The sequence below is a fragment of the Trichechus manatus genome, unplaced genomic scaffold (genome assembly GCF_000243295.1).
Source record: "Trichechus manatus latirostris isolate Lorelei unplaced genomic scaffold, TriManLat1.0 scaffold00008, whole genome shotgun sequence".
Classification (NCBI taxonomy): domain Eukaryota; kingdom Metazoa; phylum Chordata; class Mammalia; order Sirenia; family Trichechidae; genus Trichechus; species Trichechus manatus.
In genome coordinates, this window is record NW_004443944.1 from 14,636,319 (window position 1) to 14,655,145 (window position 18,827).

General features: G+C 45.7%; 1 protein-coding gene across 1 annotated transcript in view; it reads right to left on the minus strand.

Moving 5' to 3' along the window:
• The window catches only part of SLC9A8 (solute carrier family 9 member A8), a 70,823-nt gene extending 66,796 nt beyond the window's left edge, over positions 1-4,027 (minus strand). The window contains exons 1-2 of the mRNA XM_004370255.2: positions 3,946-4,027; positions 1,355-1,533 (exon numbers count right to left, since the gene is read on the minus strand). Coding sequence (XP_004370312.1) covers positions 1,355-1,533; positions 3,946-3,971 — 205 coding nt within the window. The 5' untranslated portion in view covers positions 3,972-4,027. The remainder of the gene's footprint in view (positions 1-1,354; positions 1,534-3,945) is intronic.
• Between the last annotated feature and the right edge of the window lie 14,800 nt (positions 4,028-18,827).

Here is an 18,827-nt window from a genome sequence, read left to right on the forward strand (position 1 = left end):
GTTTCAGGGGACATCTAGGTAAACTGGCATAACAAAGTTTATTAAGAAAATGCTCTGCATCCCACTTTGGTGAGTGGTGTCTAGAGTCTTAAAAGCTAGGGAGCAGCCATCTAAGATGCATCAACTGGTCTCAACCCACCTGGAGTAAAGGAGAATGAAGAACACCAAAGACACAAGGAAAGTGGTAGCCCAAGAGACAGAAAGGGCCACATAAACCAAAGACTTCATCAGCCTGAGACCAGAAGAACTAGACAGTGCCTGGCTACCACCAATGACCGCCCTGACAGGGAACAGAACAGAAGAGTCCCTGATGGAGCAAGAGAAAGTGGGATGAAGAAATCAAACTCAAATTCTAGTAAAAAGATCAGACTTAATAGTTTGATTGAGACTGGAGGGACCCCAAAAGACATAGCCTCTGAACTCTCTGTTAGCCCAAACCTAAAACCATTCCCGAGTCCAACTTTTCGCACGAAGATTAGACTGGAGTATGGGACATAAAATGATACTCTGAAGAGAGTGCTTCTTAGCTCAGGTAGATACATGAGACTAAATGGGCAGCTCCTGTCCAAAGGCAAGATGAGAAGGCAGAGAGGGTCAGGAGCTAGTCGAATGGACATGAGAAATCCGGGGTGGAAAGGAGGAGTGTGCTGTCACAGCATAGGGAGCGCAGCTAGGGTCACATAACAATGTATGTATACATTTTTGTATGAGAGACTAACTTGAATTGTAAACTTTCACTCAGATGCAGAACAATCTAAAAAAAAAATGCTGCTCTGGTTGAAGCTAGGGTCAGGGTGCCCTGCCACTTGACTTCCCCACCTCCTGCCACCACTGCCACCTACACCCACCCACCTACCCACACACACACATACACTGACTCCTATGAGCACAGCCTGAAATCCACTAAACTAGAAGATGCCCAGGGTTCTTTCCAGGTCAAAAATTATTTTGTTCCTTCAGAGGATGCCTAAGATATTACATAAAGGGTACTCTGTGGTGCAACAGTTAAGTGTTTGGCTCCTAACTGAAAGGTTGGCAACTGGAACCCACCAGCGGCTCTGTGGGAGAAAAGACCTGGAGATCAGCTCCCGTAAAGACTACAGCCTTAGAAACCCTATGGGGTAGTTCCACTCTGCCCTATAAGGTTGCTATGCATCGGAATCGACTGAACAGCACACAACGACGTGATTTTATAAAGGAAAAAGACTACCCTGTTGTGAAATGATCACTTTCCCTTAGCGTTTGAAGTGGAAAACCAATGGGAAGAAGCTCAACAAAGTAAACAGCAGTAGCATTGGTAACCACACAGACAGAGCACCCAGACACTCAAGCCGGCAACAGTGGACGCCTTCACCTAGGACGAGGAGGCTGAAGAAGATGGTCATGCCGCTGGACTGCTCCTCCTGCTGCGCCTGCTCCCCTGTCTGTACAGGGAGGATGGGCTTGGCAGGGGTCGGGAGCACGAGTTTCGTCGTGATGACCAGGGTGGTGTGCAGGGTGACATTGAGACCCTCATGAGTTGTGTTGGGGAACCTGATGGAGGACATAAAAAGCAGCAGAATCAGGTAAAGGAAAAAGGGCCCCAAGGTACTGATACACACACCTCTAACCAGAAGGAGAACCTGGTAAAGAGCTTCATGGGATTCAGGAGTCTTGCAAACAGGCAGGATTCAGAGAGAAACAGACAATTCCTGCCAGCAGCAGCTTGAGCATGCCAGTGGCTTGAAGGGCTTTTGCATGTGGCCACCACAAGAGTACAGGAACAAGGGGAATCGGGTTCTTGAAGAAACAAAATGTGCCTGCTGGCACTCAATGGGGAATATAAAGGGGGTCAGTCTGGAGAGTTCCATCACATTCCAAGGTCCAACACTACTGAGCGCCTTTTATTTCTCCAGTTAACGTTCTTTTCCCTGGATTATTTCCACAAATTGAAGAAGTCACCTGAATTTGTCCAGCTACCGATTTAGTTTAAAAGGAGCCCTGGTGGCACAGTGGTTAAAAGGGCTCGGCTGCCAACTGAAAGGTCTGCAGTTCAAACCTACCAGCTGCTTGGAGGAGAAAAATGTGGCAGTCTGCTCCCATAAAGATTTACAGCCTTGGAAACCGCATGCGGCAGTTCTACTGTCCTACAGGGCCGCTATGAGTCAGAATCGACTTGACGGCAGTCGGTTTGTTTTTTCATTTGGTACCGATCTGGATGGAATACTCTTCTCTCACCCTCCTAAGTCCTTCGGCTTTCAAAAGGCTCAAATCTAACTTTCTCTCTAATACCCCACCACATCCCAATTACCCCCTCCCCATTGCTTATGTTCCCAGAGCTCTCTCCTCACCCTACAGTGGGATTGTGAACTACTGCAATATTGATAGACTAACAATTTTCACTATGATTATAACAGCTAATATTTATTGAGCACTTGCTTCATTCCAGAGATTAGCTAACACAAAACCAGTTCCATCAAGTCTATTCCAACTCATGGTGATCCCATGTGTGTCAGAGTAGATCATATTCCGTAGGGTTTTCAATGGCTGATTTCTGGGAGGTAGACTGCCAGACTTTTCTTCTGAGACACCTCTGGGTGGACTTGAACCTCCAACCTTTCAGCTAGCAGCTGAGCACATTAACCATTAGCACCACCCTGAGACTGCAGCTAACACACCAACTCTCACTTAATAGGCACAATATCCCGGAGGTGGGTACTATCACTTTCCGTCTTCTACCCATGAATAACAGACGCAGAGAGGTTACAGAACTTGGCCACCATCTCAAATTAGTCAGTGGCAGTCAAGCTTCAAACTAACCTCTGAAATCACTGGGCTATTCTGCCTCCTTTGCTTTGTACTTCTGAGGCCCAAGTTAATGTCTGTGACAGAGCAGATGCTCAATTAATAAGCTGACTAAATGAAATGACTCCCACCTGGCCAAAAGGCAGATCCGAAATCTTGTCAGGTGAGTCAAGTAACAATCAAGGGGTTTCCTTGTTAATTTTCACATACTCATGCCACAAATGCGGATACCTCGTTGCGTTTCTCCTGCAAAGCGGCCGACCTTTAGGTTAAGCAGCCGAGGGCTTAACCACTGCGTCGCCAGGGCTCCTCAAACACGGATAAGGCATCCATATAGGTATGAAGGGAGATGGACTAACAGTGGTCCTTGCCTAGAAGTACCTGGGGGACCCAGACCCCGCCCTTTCTCATTCCGGTAGCTCGCCCCTTGCTCTCTACACTCCGGCCAGTATGCCTGTCTTTCTGTCCCTCAAAAGCACTAAGCCTTTTCCTGCTTCAGGCCATTTGTTCTTGCTGTCCCCTCCCCCACCCTTCCTTCTGGTCATTCAAATCTCAGCTCGCATGTCACCTTTTCCTCAGAAAAGAGACTGCCCCACCCTACCCTAACACTGTTACAGTTCCTTCAGAGCACCTGTCACGATCTGAAACCATCTTGGTCTATTTATGGTCTACTTGTCCCAGAAGAACGTAAGCTCCCGGACAGCAGCTCCTGGGCTGCCTCCTTCACTGTTATGTGCCCAGGGCTTGAAATGGAGTAGACGCCCAATAGTTAATGGATGAGCAACTAAAAATCAGTGCAAGAGACAGACGCTAAAACATCGTTATAGAGAAGGAGGGTACTGGGGAGACTTCCTGGAGGTGGCGACGAAGCGCTTAGTAATCACCAGATGACCAAAAACTGGGAAAGTGAAATTTGGGCTGCGGTTTCCGCAAGACGGCTCTCCAGGCCTGAGCTGTGCGGCGGATCCCCAGCCGGAGGGTCTGACCTCAAGGAGACTGCAGGGCTCAGGCCCGCCCCTGCCGCCCTCCTCGCAGGCGCCGGCATGGTCAGGCCTGGCCAAAGGGCAAAAGAAGCTCCGCCTTCCGGGGCCAGAGGGCGGCCTGAGGCGCCCGTTGTCACCCAGCCCTGTCGCCTCTGCCGCCCCGCAGAAGCCCACTCACTCCTCTTCCGCCATCTTCTCCCCCATCGTGCGTTGCCTCCAAGACCACCGAGTTCGGAGCCGCGGGGCTAGCCGGGCCCAGCTATCCTTCCGGTTTCCGCTGGAGGCGCGTGCAGGCCAGCGAGAGAGGCGGGGCCGCGGCAGTGCGTGGGCGGCCTTTCTGGCCCTTAGTCTCAGTAGCCCGAAGGTGGGCGGAGACGCGTGGGATGTCCCGGAGACCGAGGTCCGGGTTTGACCACGTGACCATCTGTCTCTACGAGGTTTTGGCTTTTCGCCCTACAGAGCAGGGAATGTTTTAGGGGGAACTATTTTGAGGTCACTGCGAGTCACCGTGAGGGCAGGCACCTTCTGCTTCACCCAGGTAAGAGTTATGGAGGAAGAAAGAGGCTCACCTTAGCTCCCAGGCAGTGCCGAGGGAGGACACTTCCCTAGTCTGAGCCTAAATTTTCTTCGGCTGTAAAGAGAAATAACCACCTGGACTTTGCAGAATTGTTAGATTAACATTTTATCTGCAAACATTTATTGAGTCTAGCATTAAAATAGGTGCTGAGAAGCTAGGGGTGTGTAATTCATTAATTAGTTCATCGATTCAAAAAACATTTATTAGGCCCCTATTATGTGCCTTCTGATAACATGTCCAAAGTACATAAGATGAAGTCTCGCCATCCTTGCGTCTAAGAAGCATTCTGGCTGTACTTGCTCCCAGACAGATTTGGTTGCTCTTGTGGCAGTTCAAGGTATATTCAATATTCTTCACCAACACCATCATCCAAAGGCATCAACTCTTCTTCGGTCTTCCTTACTCACTGTCCAGCTTTTGGATACATATGAGGCAGTTGAAAATACCATGGCTTGGGTCAGGCACACCTCGTCCTCAAAGTGACATCTTTACTTTTTAAAACGCTTTAAAGAGGTCTTTTGCAGCAGATTTGCCCAATGCAATATGTCATTTGCTTTCTTGGCTCCTGTTTCCATGGACATTGTGCATCCAAGTAAAATGAAATCTGGAGGGGCTAGTCTTTGGAGAAGGACATCATGCTCGGTAAAGTAGAGGGTCAGAGAAAAAAGAGGAAGACCTCAAAGAGATGGATTGACACAGTGGCTTCCGCTGGAGCTCAAGCGCAGTAACGATTGTGAGGATGGTGCAGGACCAGGCAGTATTTTGCTCTGCTGTACATAGGGTCACATAGGAACTGACTCAATGGCACCTAACAACAGCAACAACATTATGTGCCTAAGGAGCCCTGGGTGGCACAGTGGTTAAAGTGCTCGGCTGCTAACCAAAAGGTCAGCAGTTTGAACCCACCAGCCACTCTGTGGAAGAAAGATGTAGCAGTCTGCTTCTATAAAGATTTACAGCCTTGGAAACTATCTTAGTTATCTAGTGCTGCTGTAACAGAAATAGCACAAGTGGCTGACTTTAACGAAGAGTTTATTCTCTCAGTCAAGGAGGCTAGAAGTCCGAATTCAGAGTGCCAGCTCCAGGGGAAGGCCTCCTCTCTTTGTTGGCTCTGGGGGAATGTCCTTGTCATCAATCTTCCTCTTGTCTAGGAGCTTCTCAGCGCAGGGACCCTGGGCCCAAAGAACACACTTCCCCTCCTGGTTCTTCATTCTTGGTGGCATGAGTTCTGACTGTCTCTCTGCTTGCTTCTCTCTTTTATATCTCAAGAGATTGACTCAAGATACAACCTAATCCTGTAGATTGATTCCTGCCTCATTAGCATAACTGCCTCTAATCCTGCCTCATTAACATCATAGAGGTAGGATTTACAACACATAGGAAAATCACATCAGATGACAAAATGGCGGACAGTCACACAGTGCTGGGAATGATGGCTAAGCCAAGTTGATACACATTTTGGGGGAACACAGTTCAGTCCATAACAGAAACCCTGTAGGGCAGTTCTCTGTCCTACAGGGTCACTCTAAATTGGAATGGAGGGCAATGAGATTGATTTTTTTTTTTTTTTATTGTGCCTCCAAAACTGTTGGTCAGTTTGTTGTACTGTGGAGGTTTGTGTGTTGCTGGAAGCTATGCCACTAGTATTTTAAGTACCAGCAGGGTCACTCGTGGTGGACAGATTTCAGCAGAGTTTCTAGACTAAGACTTGGAAGAAGGGCCTGGTGATCTTCTGAAAATTAGCCAATGAAAACCTTATGGATCACAACAGAATGTTGTCCAGCTTGCTTTCTTCAGGCACATCATCGGGAGTGATCAATCATTAGAGAAGGACATTGCATTTGGTTAAGTAGAGGGCCAGGGAGGGCAAGGGAGACCTTTAATGAGATGGGTTGGCATAGAAGTCGCAACAACAGACTCGAGCATGGATAGTGAGGATGACACAGGACTAGGCAACCTTTCATTCCTTTGTACATAAGGTTGCCATGAGTAGGGGTCAGCTTGATGGCAGCTCTCTATTATGTGCCTAACAGTGATGAGGTTGGTCTACCGGAAGGAATAAGATGAGGCTGGAGGGGTAGGAAGGACCCTTTCAGGAGGCCGGTACCCTGTTGTAAGGCCACAGCAGCCAGAGTAATCCTTTAAGACATGAGACACTTCTGCTTAAAACCTCCAGTAATTTCCATTTTCAATCAGACAAAAAAAATCTACAAGAAGCTACAGGATCCAACCCTGCCTCCTGAAACCCTCTGACCTATCCTCCACCTCCCCCCTATACTTTCCATCCAGTCACACTGTGCCTGAAACACACCAGGAACACTTTCACCTTTACACTTGCTGATCCCTTTGGAATGCTTTACTCCTAGGTCGCTTGGCTCTCACCTTCCCCACTGTTAGGTTTTGTTTAACCTTTACTTTGTCCATTAGGCCATCCCTGACCCCCCATTTAAAAATCCAAGGCTCCATCTCCCCTTCCCTTAGTTAATTTTTTCCATAACATCTAACATACTATATGCTTTACTTACGTATTTATTTATTGTCCATCTCCCTCCTCGAGGAAGTAAGCTGTTTTGTTCTCTGTTGTGTGTCCAGTGCCTAGAACAGTACCTGGCATGTAGTAAAAAAGTAAATAAAAAAGCCAAACCAGTTGCCATGGAGTTGATTCTGACTCGTGGTGACTCCATGTGTGTTAGAGTAGAACTGCTCTCCACAGGGTTTTCAACAACTCGTCTTTTGGAAGCAGATTGCCAGGCCTTTCTTCAGAGGCACTTCTGGTTGGATTTGAATCACCAACCTTTTTTAGTAGCCAAGAACTTAAACTTTTGCAACACCCAGGGCAACCTGGCATATAAAAACCCCGTTACTATCAAGTGAATTCCGACTCGTAGTGACCCTATCAGACAGAGTAGAACTGGCCCAGAGGGTTTCCAAGGAGTGCCTGGTGGATTCGAACTGCCGACCGTTTGGTTAGCAGTTTTTGTTAGTCATGTAGTGCTGCCATAACAGAAATACCACAAGTGGATGGCTTCAACAAAGAGAAATTCACTCTCTCTCAGTCCAGTAGGCTAGAAGTCTGATTTCAGGGCGTCATCTCCAGGGGAAGGTCTTCTCTCTCTCTTGGCTTTGGAGGAAAGTCCCTGTCATCAATCTTCACCTGGACTAGGAGCTTCTCTGTGCAGGAACCCTGGGTCCAAAGAACACGCTGTGCTCCAGGCACTGCTTTCTTGGTGGTATCAGGTCCCCAATTCTCTGCTTGCTTCCCTTTTATCTCCTGCAAGATAAAATGTGATGCAGTCCACACCCCAGGGAAACTCCCTTCTTGTTGGATCAAGGATGTGACCCTAGTAAAGGTGTTACAATCCCACCCCAATCCTCTTTAACATACAATTAGAATCACAAAATGGAGGACAACCACACAATACTGGGAATCATGGCCCAGCCAAATTGACAAACACATTTCTTTGGGGTACACAATTCAATCCATGACGCAGCACTAGCTCTTAACTGTTACACCACCAGCGTTTCCACCTGGCATATAGTAGGCACTCGATAATAAATCATTATTGAACCTAATTTGCTGTGCAAACTTTCACCAAAAACACAGTATTATTATTTTTTTAAATTATTATTGAATGAATAAATCAGTGACTTCTGGGTGTGTTGTGAGGCCACTGGAGAGTTTTGAACAGAGGGCTGTGACCTGACTTTCATCAGGAGCCCTTAGGCTGTGTGTGGAGAGTTCAGTGTAGGAGGCCACGGATGGAAGCCTTTGCAGTGATCTAGGTGGGAGGACCTCTTTATAAAGACCTCTTTAAGGTGTTAAAAAAACAAAGATGTCACTTTGAGGACTAAGGTGCGCCTCATCCAACCCATGGTATTTTCAATCGCCTTGTGTTGATGAAAAATATCGAACATACCATGGACTGCCGAAGAACGAACAAATCTATCTTTGAAGAAGTACAGCCAGAATGCGCCTTAGAACTGAGGATGGCAAGACTCATGTGGTTTGGACATGTTGTCAGGAGGGACCAGTCCCTGGAGAAGGACATCATGCTTTGTAGAGAGTCAGCAAAAAAAGAGGAAGACCCTCAGTGAGATGGATTGACACAGTGGCAGCAACACTGGGCTCAAACATAGCAACGATCGTGAGGATGGCACAGGACCAGGCAGTGTTTAGTTCTGTTGTGCATAGGGTCGTTATGAGTCAGAACCGACTTGAAGCCACCTAACAAGGTGGGAGAAGTCGATGGCAGTTTGGGTTAAGGTGGTATGTGGAGGTGGTGAGAATGGTTGGATAGTGGGTGCATATGAAAGGATTTGCTGATGGATTGTGGCATGTAAAAGAGGAGTCAGGGATGACGTCAGGGTTTTGGCCCCAAAGAACTGGGTAGAGGAGAGATCTGCCTGGCTCAAAGTCTGGAGTTCCAAGTTCTCATCTCTTAAAAGCTGTTGTCAAAGCTAACTGAGAGAATGTGTTTGGGATCAGCCAAGTTTATTGAGCCCTTCCTGTGGGTGTGGTGCTGGGCTGTTGTTTCCTTAATTCCTTACGGTTTTTTTTGAGGTGGATACTGTTGTCCGCAAACTGAAGCGTGGAGAAATTAAGCCACTTGCCTTCAGTCACACAGCTGGCAAATGGTGAGGCTTGGGTTAAGACGCAGAGTCTCAGTTCCCATCTTGGTGTCCCCCACTGCCTTAATTTCTTTGCCTCTAAAATGGGGCTAACAGCCTACCTGGCTCCCTTAGCACAGAGCCTGGCTGAGAGTGAACTGGCCCATAAAGGATTGACAGCTGAGTTCCCTGTGCGCCACACTTGTTGACTGTTGCTCTTGCCCAGCCCCAGAAGACCTTGCCTGGCTGGAGTAGACCTCTACGGGCTGAGGGTAGGCCCCTTGCAGCAGGCTGCAGGCTGTGGGCAATCAGCATGACAGGGCTGAAAGGTACCGAGGCTGCCCCACTCTGCCCATTGCCCCACCCACTGCCCTGCTACCAAGTCCACATCAGGGTTTTTCGACAGTCATGGGGTTCCTGACCTTGGCCTCCTTTGGGCTGGCCACCAACCACAAGGCGGCAGAACACGTGCTTCCAGGCCTGTGGGCGAACTCCAGGCTCTTTCATTGCCCCCAGGAAGACAAATAAAGCCACCCAGCTTGCTGTTCCTCATCTCCAGTGCTGTGCCAGGCTGAGAAGGGGTTGGCACAGGACACGGGCAGTCCAGGCTCCCAACCCACGCTCGGCCTATCTGGGCTCTGTGGCCCTGGGAGGCTATAGCAGCCTCAGAACCTCTGGGCCCATTTCTGTTTTTTGATAGAACCCTTCCGTATTGAGAAGGCTGTTATAGGAATACAGCGAAAGTTCCTGCCTTTGTTCTCAGTTCTCTCTGCCTGGACTGCTCTGCCCCATCTCCCAACCTTCCTCCTCATCATTCTGATCTCAGTTTAAATGTCACCTCCTCAGAGAGGCCCTCCCAGATCACTCAGTCTAAAGCAGGGTCTGCAAACTTTTTCTGTAAAGGGCCAGACAGTAAATTTTTTTTAGCTCTTTGGACCTTACAATCTGTCAAAACTACTGAACTCTGCCTGTGTAGCGTGAACACAGTGATAGACCATATAAATGGGAGAGGCTTAGTTCTAATAAAACTTTATCGATCCACATTGGAATTTAAATTTCAGATCATTTTTAGGTGTCATGAAATTTTATTCTTCTTTCAATTTTTTTGCCCAACCTTTTAAAACTGTAAAAACCATTCATCACTTCTGGGCCATATAAAAACAGATGGCAGACTGTATTTGGCCAATAGACTGCAATTGTTGGTGTAGGGTCTTAAACATTTGTGTCTGAGGCACTTAGCGTTATCCTCCCACCCTTCCTTCCTCAGTTTATCATGTTTTCCCCTCTAGGATATAAGCTCCTTGAAAGCAGGAATTTTGTCTGTTTCTTGCCTTTTTCTTTCCTTTTCTTTTCTAACGTTGCTTAAACACTCCTTGCCAGGCACTATTCCAAGTGCATTATGTGCAGTAATTTATTTAATCCCTATAAGTAACCCTGTGGGGTACCTAAGGAACCCTGGTGGCAAACTGGTTTAAGCACTCAGCTGCTAAGGGAAGGGTTGGTGGTTGGAACCCACCAGAGACTCCGAGAGAAAGAAGACCTGCAGTCTGCCCCAAGAAAGATTACAACCTGGGAAACCCTGTAGGGCAATTCTACTTTGTCATATAGGGTCGCTATGAATTGGAATTGACTCAAGGGCACACAAACAACAAACAATGGGGTAAATACTCTTTTTAGCCCCATTTTACAATGTTGAAACTTGAAGTCTTGTTCACCACTATTTTCCCACAGCCTAGAACAGTGCTGATGTTGTCAACAAAACAGGAACACCAGCAAAAACTTTTTTAAAGAATTCAACAGTTGTTTTTTTTTAAGGAATCAAAGTGGTTCCCACGTGTATAAGTTAGGGCTCAATCAGAGAAGGAAAACTACTAGAAAATATATATTAGGAGATTTATTACAAGGAATTGGCTTAAAAGAACACAGATTTATTATCTTACAGTTCTGTAGGTTAGAAGTCTCATTGGGCTAAAATCAAGGTGTCGGCAGGGCTGTGTTCCTTCTGCAGGCTCTAGGGGAGAATCTTATTTTCTTGCCTTTTCCAGCTTCCAGAGGCTGGCCGCATTTCTTGACACCTGGCCCCCTTTCATTTCCAAAACGAGCAATCCCATCACTCAGACCTCTGCTTTCTTATCACATCTCCATCTCTAACTTGGACTCTCCTGTCTCCCTCTTTCACTTATAAAACCCTTGTGATTACAGTGGGCCCACCCAGATAATCCAGGGCAATCTCCTCTCAAAGTCAGTTGATTAACAATCTTAATTCCCTCTTGTCACTATATTCACAGATTCCAGGGATTAGCTCCTTCAACGTCTTTTGGGGAGAGGGGGCGTTTTCTGCCTACCATACCAAGGGAAAAATAAAGTCTATGTAAGATTTCCTATCATTTTTACTGTTAGTATTGTTTTATATTAGTTTACATTTGGAGAAGAGTTGACTTTAAGATTTTAATGCCTCTGGACCCTAATGTTTTAATCTGGCCCTGGGCACTTAGGTTCTCAATAAACAGGCACTAGAATTACTAGGGAGCCCTGGTGGTGCAGTGGTTAAGAGCTCATGCTGCTTAACCAAAAGGTTGGCAGTTTGAATCCACCTGCCACTCCTTGGAAACCCTTTAGGGCAATTCTGCTCTGTCCTATAGGGTCGCTGTGAGTTGGAATCGACTCAATGGCAACAGGTTTGGTTTTGGTTAGAATTACTAGGCAGAAATGAAAAAGTTGGGTTTGTAAAATCCAGTAGGGTCAGGTGCAAGAGATATATCTTAGCTTCTGGAACAGTGCAGACTTACTAATTCTCAGGGGTGGGGCCTGGGAGCTTCCTCTTGCCTCTCCATCCGTATAGCGCTCTATTGGTGCCTGCTCATACATAACCCCTTGGAGGGCCCTGGTGATGCTCTGCCTAAGGGCTTCCTCTCACACAGCACAAGCTGTGCTGGGGGTTAATGCCCATGGGGTTTTCTAGGCTGTAATCTTTATGGGAAGGAGCCATGGTGGTGTAATGGTTAAGCGCTTGGCTGGTAACCAAAAGGCTGCGGTTCAAACCCACCCAGTGGCTCTGAGGGAGAAAGGACCTGGCAATTTGCTCCCATAAAGATTGCAGCCTAGGAAACCCTATGGGGCCATTCTGCTCTGTCCTATAGGGTTGCTATGAGTCGGAATGGACCAGACAGCACACAACAACAATATCTTTATGGGAGCAGATCACCAGGTCTTTCTCCTGTGGAGCCACTGGGTGGGTTCAAACTGCCAGCCTTTCGGTTCGCAGCCTAGCACTTAATCACTGTGCCACCAGTGCTCCATCTCAGTCAACTGCTTGCACTCACATCCTTGTCTTGGGGTCTGCATTTGGGCAAACCAAACCAGGACACTCTCCTTAAGAATTTTTTATGGTAACCACTGCTGAGAATGATTCTGTTAATTAACCCCCCACTACTTACCATGCTTCACGCCCCACTCTTGGCACAGGAAATGGAGAGATGAATCAGGCAGAGGCCTCTAGAGAAGGAGGAAGTGGGATTTCAACCGATGGAGAGAGTGCCACTTTAAGATGAGCCCAGTGAGACTTTTGGGAAATGATAGCAGACAAAACACAAGCTTCTACTTTTGCTATACCTGCATGCCCCCGCTACATTGACAATAAAGGGATTTAGTTTTTAAAGGCATAAATTTTCAAGGACTGGAAAACAGAAAGCTGATGAGTTAATTGGCCAAATTGAGAAAACCAAATCCTTAGCCAGCAGTGAGAAAAGCCGAGACCAACCTGATTTACCCCCCACAGGATTCCTCCAAAAGGAATTGGTAACACCAGGTACCTCTAAAAGTAGAATTGAAATGTGTTGGGGGGGGTGTAAAATAAGAGAAACTGGCTAAAAGTCGGTTTCCTAAGCAGTAGGAGCAGACCCCAGCCACCCCCAGCTCTAGGCAGCTGGGCACTTAAACCCTAGCAGAAGGCTGGAGGTTTATCCACTGGAGACAGTAAAACAGAGGGTGTCTGGACTTGGGAAGCCCAGTACATTCTGGAGCAGGGGTACTACATTGAAAACAGTTTCCTATTAAGGGATTAACTGGGCACCTGCGTATTAGTTTCCTATTGCCACTGCAACAAATTACCACAAACTGAGTAAACAACCAAAATTTATTGTCTCACAGTTGTAGAGTCCAGAAGCCCGAAATCAAGGTGTCAGCAGGGCTGCACTCCCTCCAGAGGCTCTGGGGGAGAATTTCCCCTTCCAGCTGCTGCTGGCTGTTGACATGCTTTGGCTTGTGGCTGCATCTCTCTCTGCTCTGTCTTCATATAACCTCTGTGTGTCTAGTCTCCCTCTGCCGCTCTCTTATAAGGATACTTGTGATGGCATTTAGGGCCCACCCCCATAATCCAGGATTATTGCCTTATCTCAAAATCCTTAATTTAGTCACACCTGCAACGGTCCTTTCCCAAATAAGGTAACATTCACAGGTTCTAGGGAGGTAATGTGGATATCTTTTGGGGAGCCATTTTTGAGCTTACCACAACCTGCAGGCTGAGACATCCTACCTGAATCCTTCCCACAACTCCAGGGCCGGCTCCGTTGCCCATGTCCAGAGGGGCCAGGCAAATTGTATATAGTGACACTGCCCACAAGCCTCCACAACCAGGTCAGCCAGGCTGTTAAGTTCTAGGTGGAAGCCTGGAGAGGGCTTCTATGGAAAATCTGAGTAGACCAAGAGGAACCAGCTGAAGACATTTTAACATCAGGAGCTCCCCAACAGATGGCCCGGCTCAAAGTCAACAGCCCCCTCCCCAAAATACACACTGGTCACTTCTTGGTTCCCCACTCTTAAATATGTGCAGAAAACCTCAGACATCTGAGGAAAGCCCCTTATAGAAGAGACTGAAACAAAACAAATAGAAAAAGTAACGAGAGAAAATAGAGATAGAATGCTGGGGGAGCGGTGGCAGGGGGAGGAGAATTAAAAACAAACAAAAACTTCTCAGAATGCTACCATGAAGCAAGAACACAATGCTGTGAAGAGGAATATTTTGAGAACAAAAAAAGGCTCTTGAAAATGAAAAACATGACAGTGCTGTTAGGTGCCATTGAGTCGGCTTTGACTCATAGCGACCCCATGAACAACAGAACAAAATGGTGCTGGGTCCTGTGCCATCCTCACAGTCATTGTTATGTTTTAGCCCATGGTTGCAGCCACTGTGTCAGTCCATCTAGTTGAGGGTCTTCCTCTTTTTCACTGACCCTCTACCAAGCATGATGTTCTTCTCCAAGGACTGGTTCCTCCTGATAAAGTGTCCAAAGTATGTAAGATGAAGTCTCGCCATCGTGCTTCTAAGGAGCATTCTGGCTGTACTTCCTCCAAAACAAATTTTTCATTCTTTTGACAGTCCATGGTATAGTCAATATTCTCCAACACCACACTTCAACTATGTCAGTTCTTCTTTCTTCCTTTTTCATTGTTCAGCTTTCACATGCATATGAAACAAATTGAAAACACCATGGCTTGGGTCAGGCGCACCTTAGTCATGAAAGTGATATCTTTGCTTTTTAAAACATGTCAGTACAAATAAAAAATTTAACAAAAGGGTTGGAAGATAAAGTTGAAGGTTTATCTCAGAAAACAGGACAAAAAGGCAAAGAGGTGGAAGATAGGAGAGAAAAGGTTAGATATTTAGGGGACCTGTCTAAAAGATCCCACATCTGAATAATCAAAAATTTATCAAGAAGGAACAGAGAAACAGAGGGGACAGATTATCTTTCACAAACGTTCCCCAGAACTAAAAGACATGTGTTTTCAAATTGAAAAGATTCATTGAAAATAGCAAAGTGGCACACACAATCTAGGATATTACCCATAAGATAGGGGTTCTACTTAAACCATGTGTATGAGACAAAAGGTCAACATTTACTCTAAAGCAAAGATGAAAAGATAAGGGAGCAGGGAAACTAACCCACTGCCATCAAGTTGATTTCGACTCATAGCAAGAGTATTAGAAATGGAACAACTGGAACACAATGAAAGAAAATGTTGACAAATTGTGAAAAATATAACTAATGTCACTAAAAAATTTGAATGGAAATTGTCAAATGGGAACCTCACTTGCTGTGTAAACTTTCACCAAAAACACAATATTATTTTTTTTAAAAAAGGAAAAAAGAAGAGGTTCAATGAGTGCCTAGCACATTGGATAAAAATAGACCCTAAGAAACATCATCATGAAATCTCAAAATCCTGAGGACAGAGATTCTGTACACTTCCAGAAGACGGGGGAAAAACAGGTTACATTTAAAGCATCGAGAAGCAGAATAACTTTGGACTTCTCAACAGAAACTTGGAAGCAAGAAGGCGATGGAATAGTGCTTTCAACATTCTGAAGGAAAATGATTTCTAACCTAGAATTCTATACCCAGCCAAACAATCATCAAGGGAGAGGACAGAATAAAAACATTTCTGTATATGGAAAGTTTCAACATTTCTACTTCCCACACACCGTTTCTCAGGTTGCTACTGGAGGCTATGCTACACCAAAAAAGAGGGGGGTCAAGCAAAGAAGAATAAGACATAGGACCCAGGAAACAAACCCAGCACAGAAGAGAAAGAAGCAAAGGGAATCCCATCAATGATGTAAAGGGAAGTCCCAGGATGACAACTGCAGCAGAGAAGGCAACCGGTCCAGATTCTACTAAGTCTGAAAGTTCCAAGGAAATTTCTTTTTCTTTCTTTTTTTTTATTGTAGTAAATATATATGTAAGAGCCCTGGTGGCGCAATGGTTAAGTGCTCAGCTCCTAACCTAGAGGTCAGTGGTTTGAACCCATCCAGCCGTGCAGTAAGAGAAAGACCTAGCTATCTGCTCCCGTAAAGATTAAAAACAAAAAACCAAACCCATTGTTGTCAAGTGGATTCTGATTCACAGAGGCCCTATAGGACAGAATAGAATTGCCCTATAGGGTTTCTAAGGCTGTAATCTTTATGGAAGCAGACAGCCACATCTTTCTCCTGAAGAGCAGCTGGTGGGTTTGAACTGCCAACTGCCAACCTTTCAGTTAGCAGCTGAGTGCTTAACCACTGTGCAACCAGGGCTCCTTCCATAAAGATTACAGCCTAGAAAACCCTATGGGGCAGTTCTTCTCTGTCACACGGGGTCGCTATGAGTCAGAAATCAACTGGCCGGCACCTAACAACAATAACAACATATGTATATAACAAAACATTTTATCATTTCAACAGCCTTCCCATATGCGGTTCAGTGACGGTACTTACGTTCATCATGTTCAACCATCACCCTTACCAGGAAGATTTCCAATGCATTGGAGTATCTTGAGATGAGACTTAGACCACTAGCAAAGAGTTTGGAGTAGACTGATGACAAGTACTAAGAAAATACGGCCAGAGGAGGGAAAAAGACAAGACAGTTATTAACTCAAGGAAAAATAAAAAGCTGGTCAGGAAAGCAAAGATCATCATAGTTTATCATGGAGCTCAGGTGGGAATGTTGTTTGCGTAGTCAGAATAATGTAAACACTAAATATCGATCTCACCAAAATCACCACGTCACTTTGTTGGGAGGATAGGGGGTTGGGAAGGGTGAGTGTAAGTGGTGGGGACGCATGTGGGGAAGGAAAGAGCAGAATCTTCATTTCCTCTGATGGGAAGGCAGATTATACTGAAACCTGAAAAACTATGGAGTGGCAATAGAAGCATATTATTTAGAGACATGAAATTAAGTACCCAAAATCAGCTAACAGTGTCAAAGTGGTTGTTTTGGAGGAGGAGGAAATGGGAGGAGGCAGTGAAATGGAAGATTTCCGTTTTTAGAACTATTTGACTCTTCAAGTTATGTGCACGTATAACTTTGATACAAATAAAATCTAAACCCCCCCTCCAAAAAAAGAGCAGGAATAAAATATATTAAAATGCCATTTTGATAATGGTTATCTCCAAATTGGGGCTCATAGGTGTTTTTTTTGCTTTTGCTTAATTATATTTTTTTCTGCAAATGGTTCGAAATAAGAAAAAAATACGCTATATTTTAAAAGGGAAAAAGACAACGAGAAGCCCAGTCGCAGCCTGGAAGCTAGTGCTTCCCCCAACCAGCAGGTCTTATTGTGTGGACAGTGGGGATGGATACAAAGGTTATCTTTGGGAAAGGAAGAGTCGACAAGGCTCGGTGACTCAGAATAGGGAGGTGAGGCAGTGTCAAAACAGAACTATCAAAATAACCACGGCCTTGACTTCCTGTTTTTAAATAAATACGAGCTGGCATATTTCTAGAATATAAAAGATAACTGGCAGTTATTGAGTTTCTAGTTCCTGGGACAGCAGTGTCAAAGGGCTTTACTTATTTTTTTGTGCTTCTCCTCTTGCCCACCTACAGTTTACTTTTTACACAGCTGTCCAAGTGATCTTTTTTAAGCATATATCAGATCATGTTGCTCCCTTGCTGAAAAGTATTCTGTGGTTCCCCGTTTCACTCACAACAAAACCCAAACTCCTTTTTGTGGTCTGCAAGGCCCTGCTTGGTCTGGTTCCTGCCCCTGCAGATGTCTCTGACCCCTGTTTTACTTCCCCAGTCACCCCAACTCACTGGGCTTACCCATTTATCTGCTCGTTGAACATGCCCTCACCTCAGGACCTTTGCACTTGCTATTCCCTCATCTGTTTTCTCCTAGATATTCATGTAATTGCTGTCTTTGCATAACTCAGGTCCTATCACAAATGTCACCTCTTCAGAGGGGCCTTCTGGAACCATCCTGCCTGAGGTAGCCCTCCCACCTGCTCCAACCATTTCCTGTCTCTTCCAACATTTTACTTTCTTGTCCTCAAGGCACATATCACCGTGTGAAATTATCCTTTGTTTTAAAACTGTTTTAGAAATTATTATGGAGATATATAATTCACATACTATAATCTTCATCATTTAAAGTGTACAAATCAGCAGCTTTTAGTATATTCACTGTTGTACAACTGTTCCCACTCTCTAATTCCTGAACATTTCCATCATCACAAGAAGAAACTCTAGACACATTAGCAGTCACTCCTGATTCTTCCCCCCTACCTCATCCAGGGCAACCACTAACCTGCTTTCTGTCTCTATGGATTTGCCTTCTCTGAACATTTCATATAAATTGAATCATACAATATGTGGCCTTTTGTGTCTGGCTTCTTTCACTTAGCATGATAACCTGTTGTTGTTTTTATTTACTTCCTTATTTGTTATCTGTCTTCCCCATCAGACTGTCAGGGGTGAAATACCTAGAACAGTACCCGATGTAAGTCATTAAATATGGATTAAGCACCTACTATGTGCTAGGCAGGTGCCCTGGTGGGGCAGTGGCTAAGTGCTTGGCTGCTAACCGAAAGGTGGGCGGTTTGAACCCACCCATAGTCTCCGTGGGAGAAAAGACCTGGCGATCTCCTCCCGTAAAGACTACAGCCTTGGAAACCCTATGGGGCAGTTCTACTCTGTCCCATAGGGTTGCTATGAGTCGGAGTCAACTCGACGGCACAAAAACAATCTCTCCAAGGAAACTGTGTCTAACCATGAGCTTCTTCTTAGTAATCTTAAGTCTCTCCTTGTATACCCTCAAGATGGGTGATGGGCTAAGGGGTTGGGGGGTGGTTTGGGGGAAGTCTCCCCTTGCCAAGCTCAGCAGACATGTATCTCTAGAAAGGGATGCCTCATAGCAGCACAGGGGCCTCAACCAAAACTGAAACAAGAAAAGTCCAGTTGAGCATCTGTTTCTAAAGGTTTCCCTGTCCCTTTGGTTTCTCATTTAAGACAAATCTATGGGACAGTTAAGATACTCACCTTGCTGCCTTCAGCCCCCTGCTGGAGGTAGGCTTGCTTTGAGGTCGTGAGGGCTGGCCTGACTCGCTGGGTCAA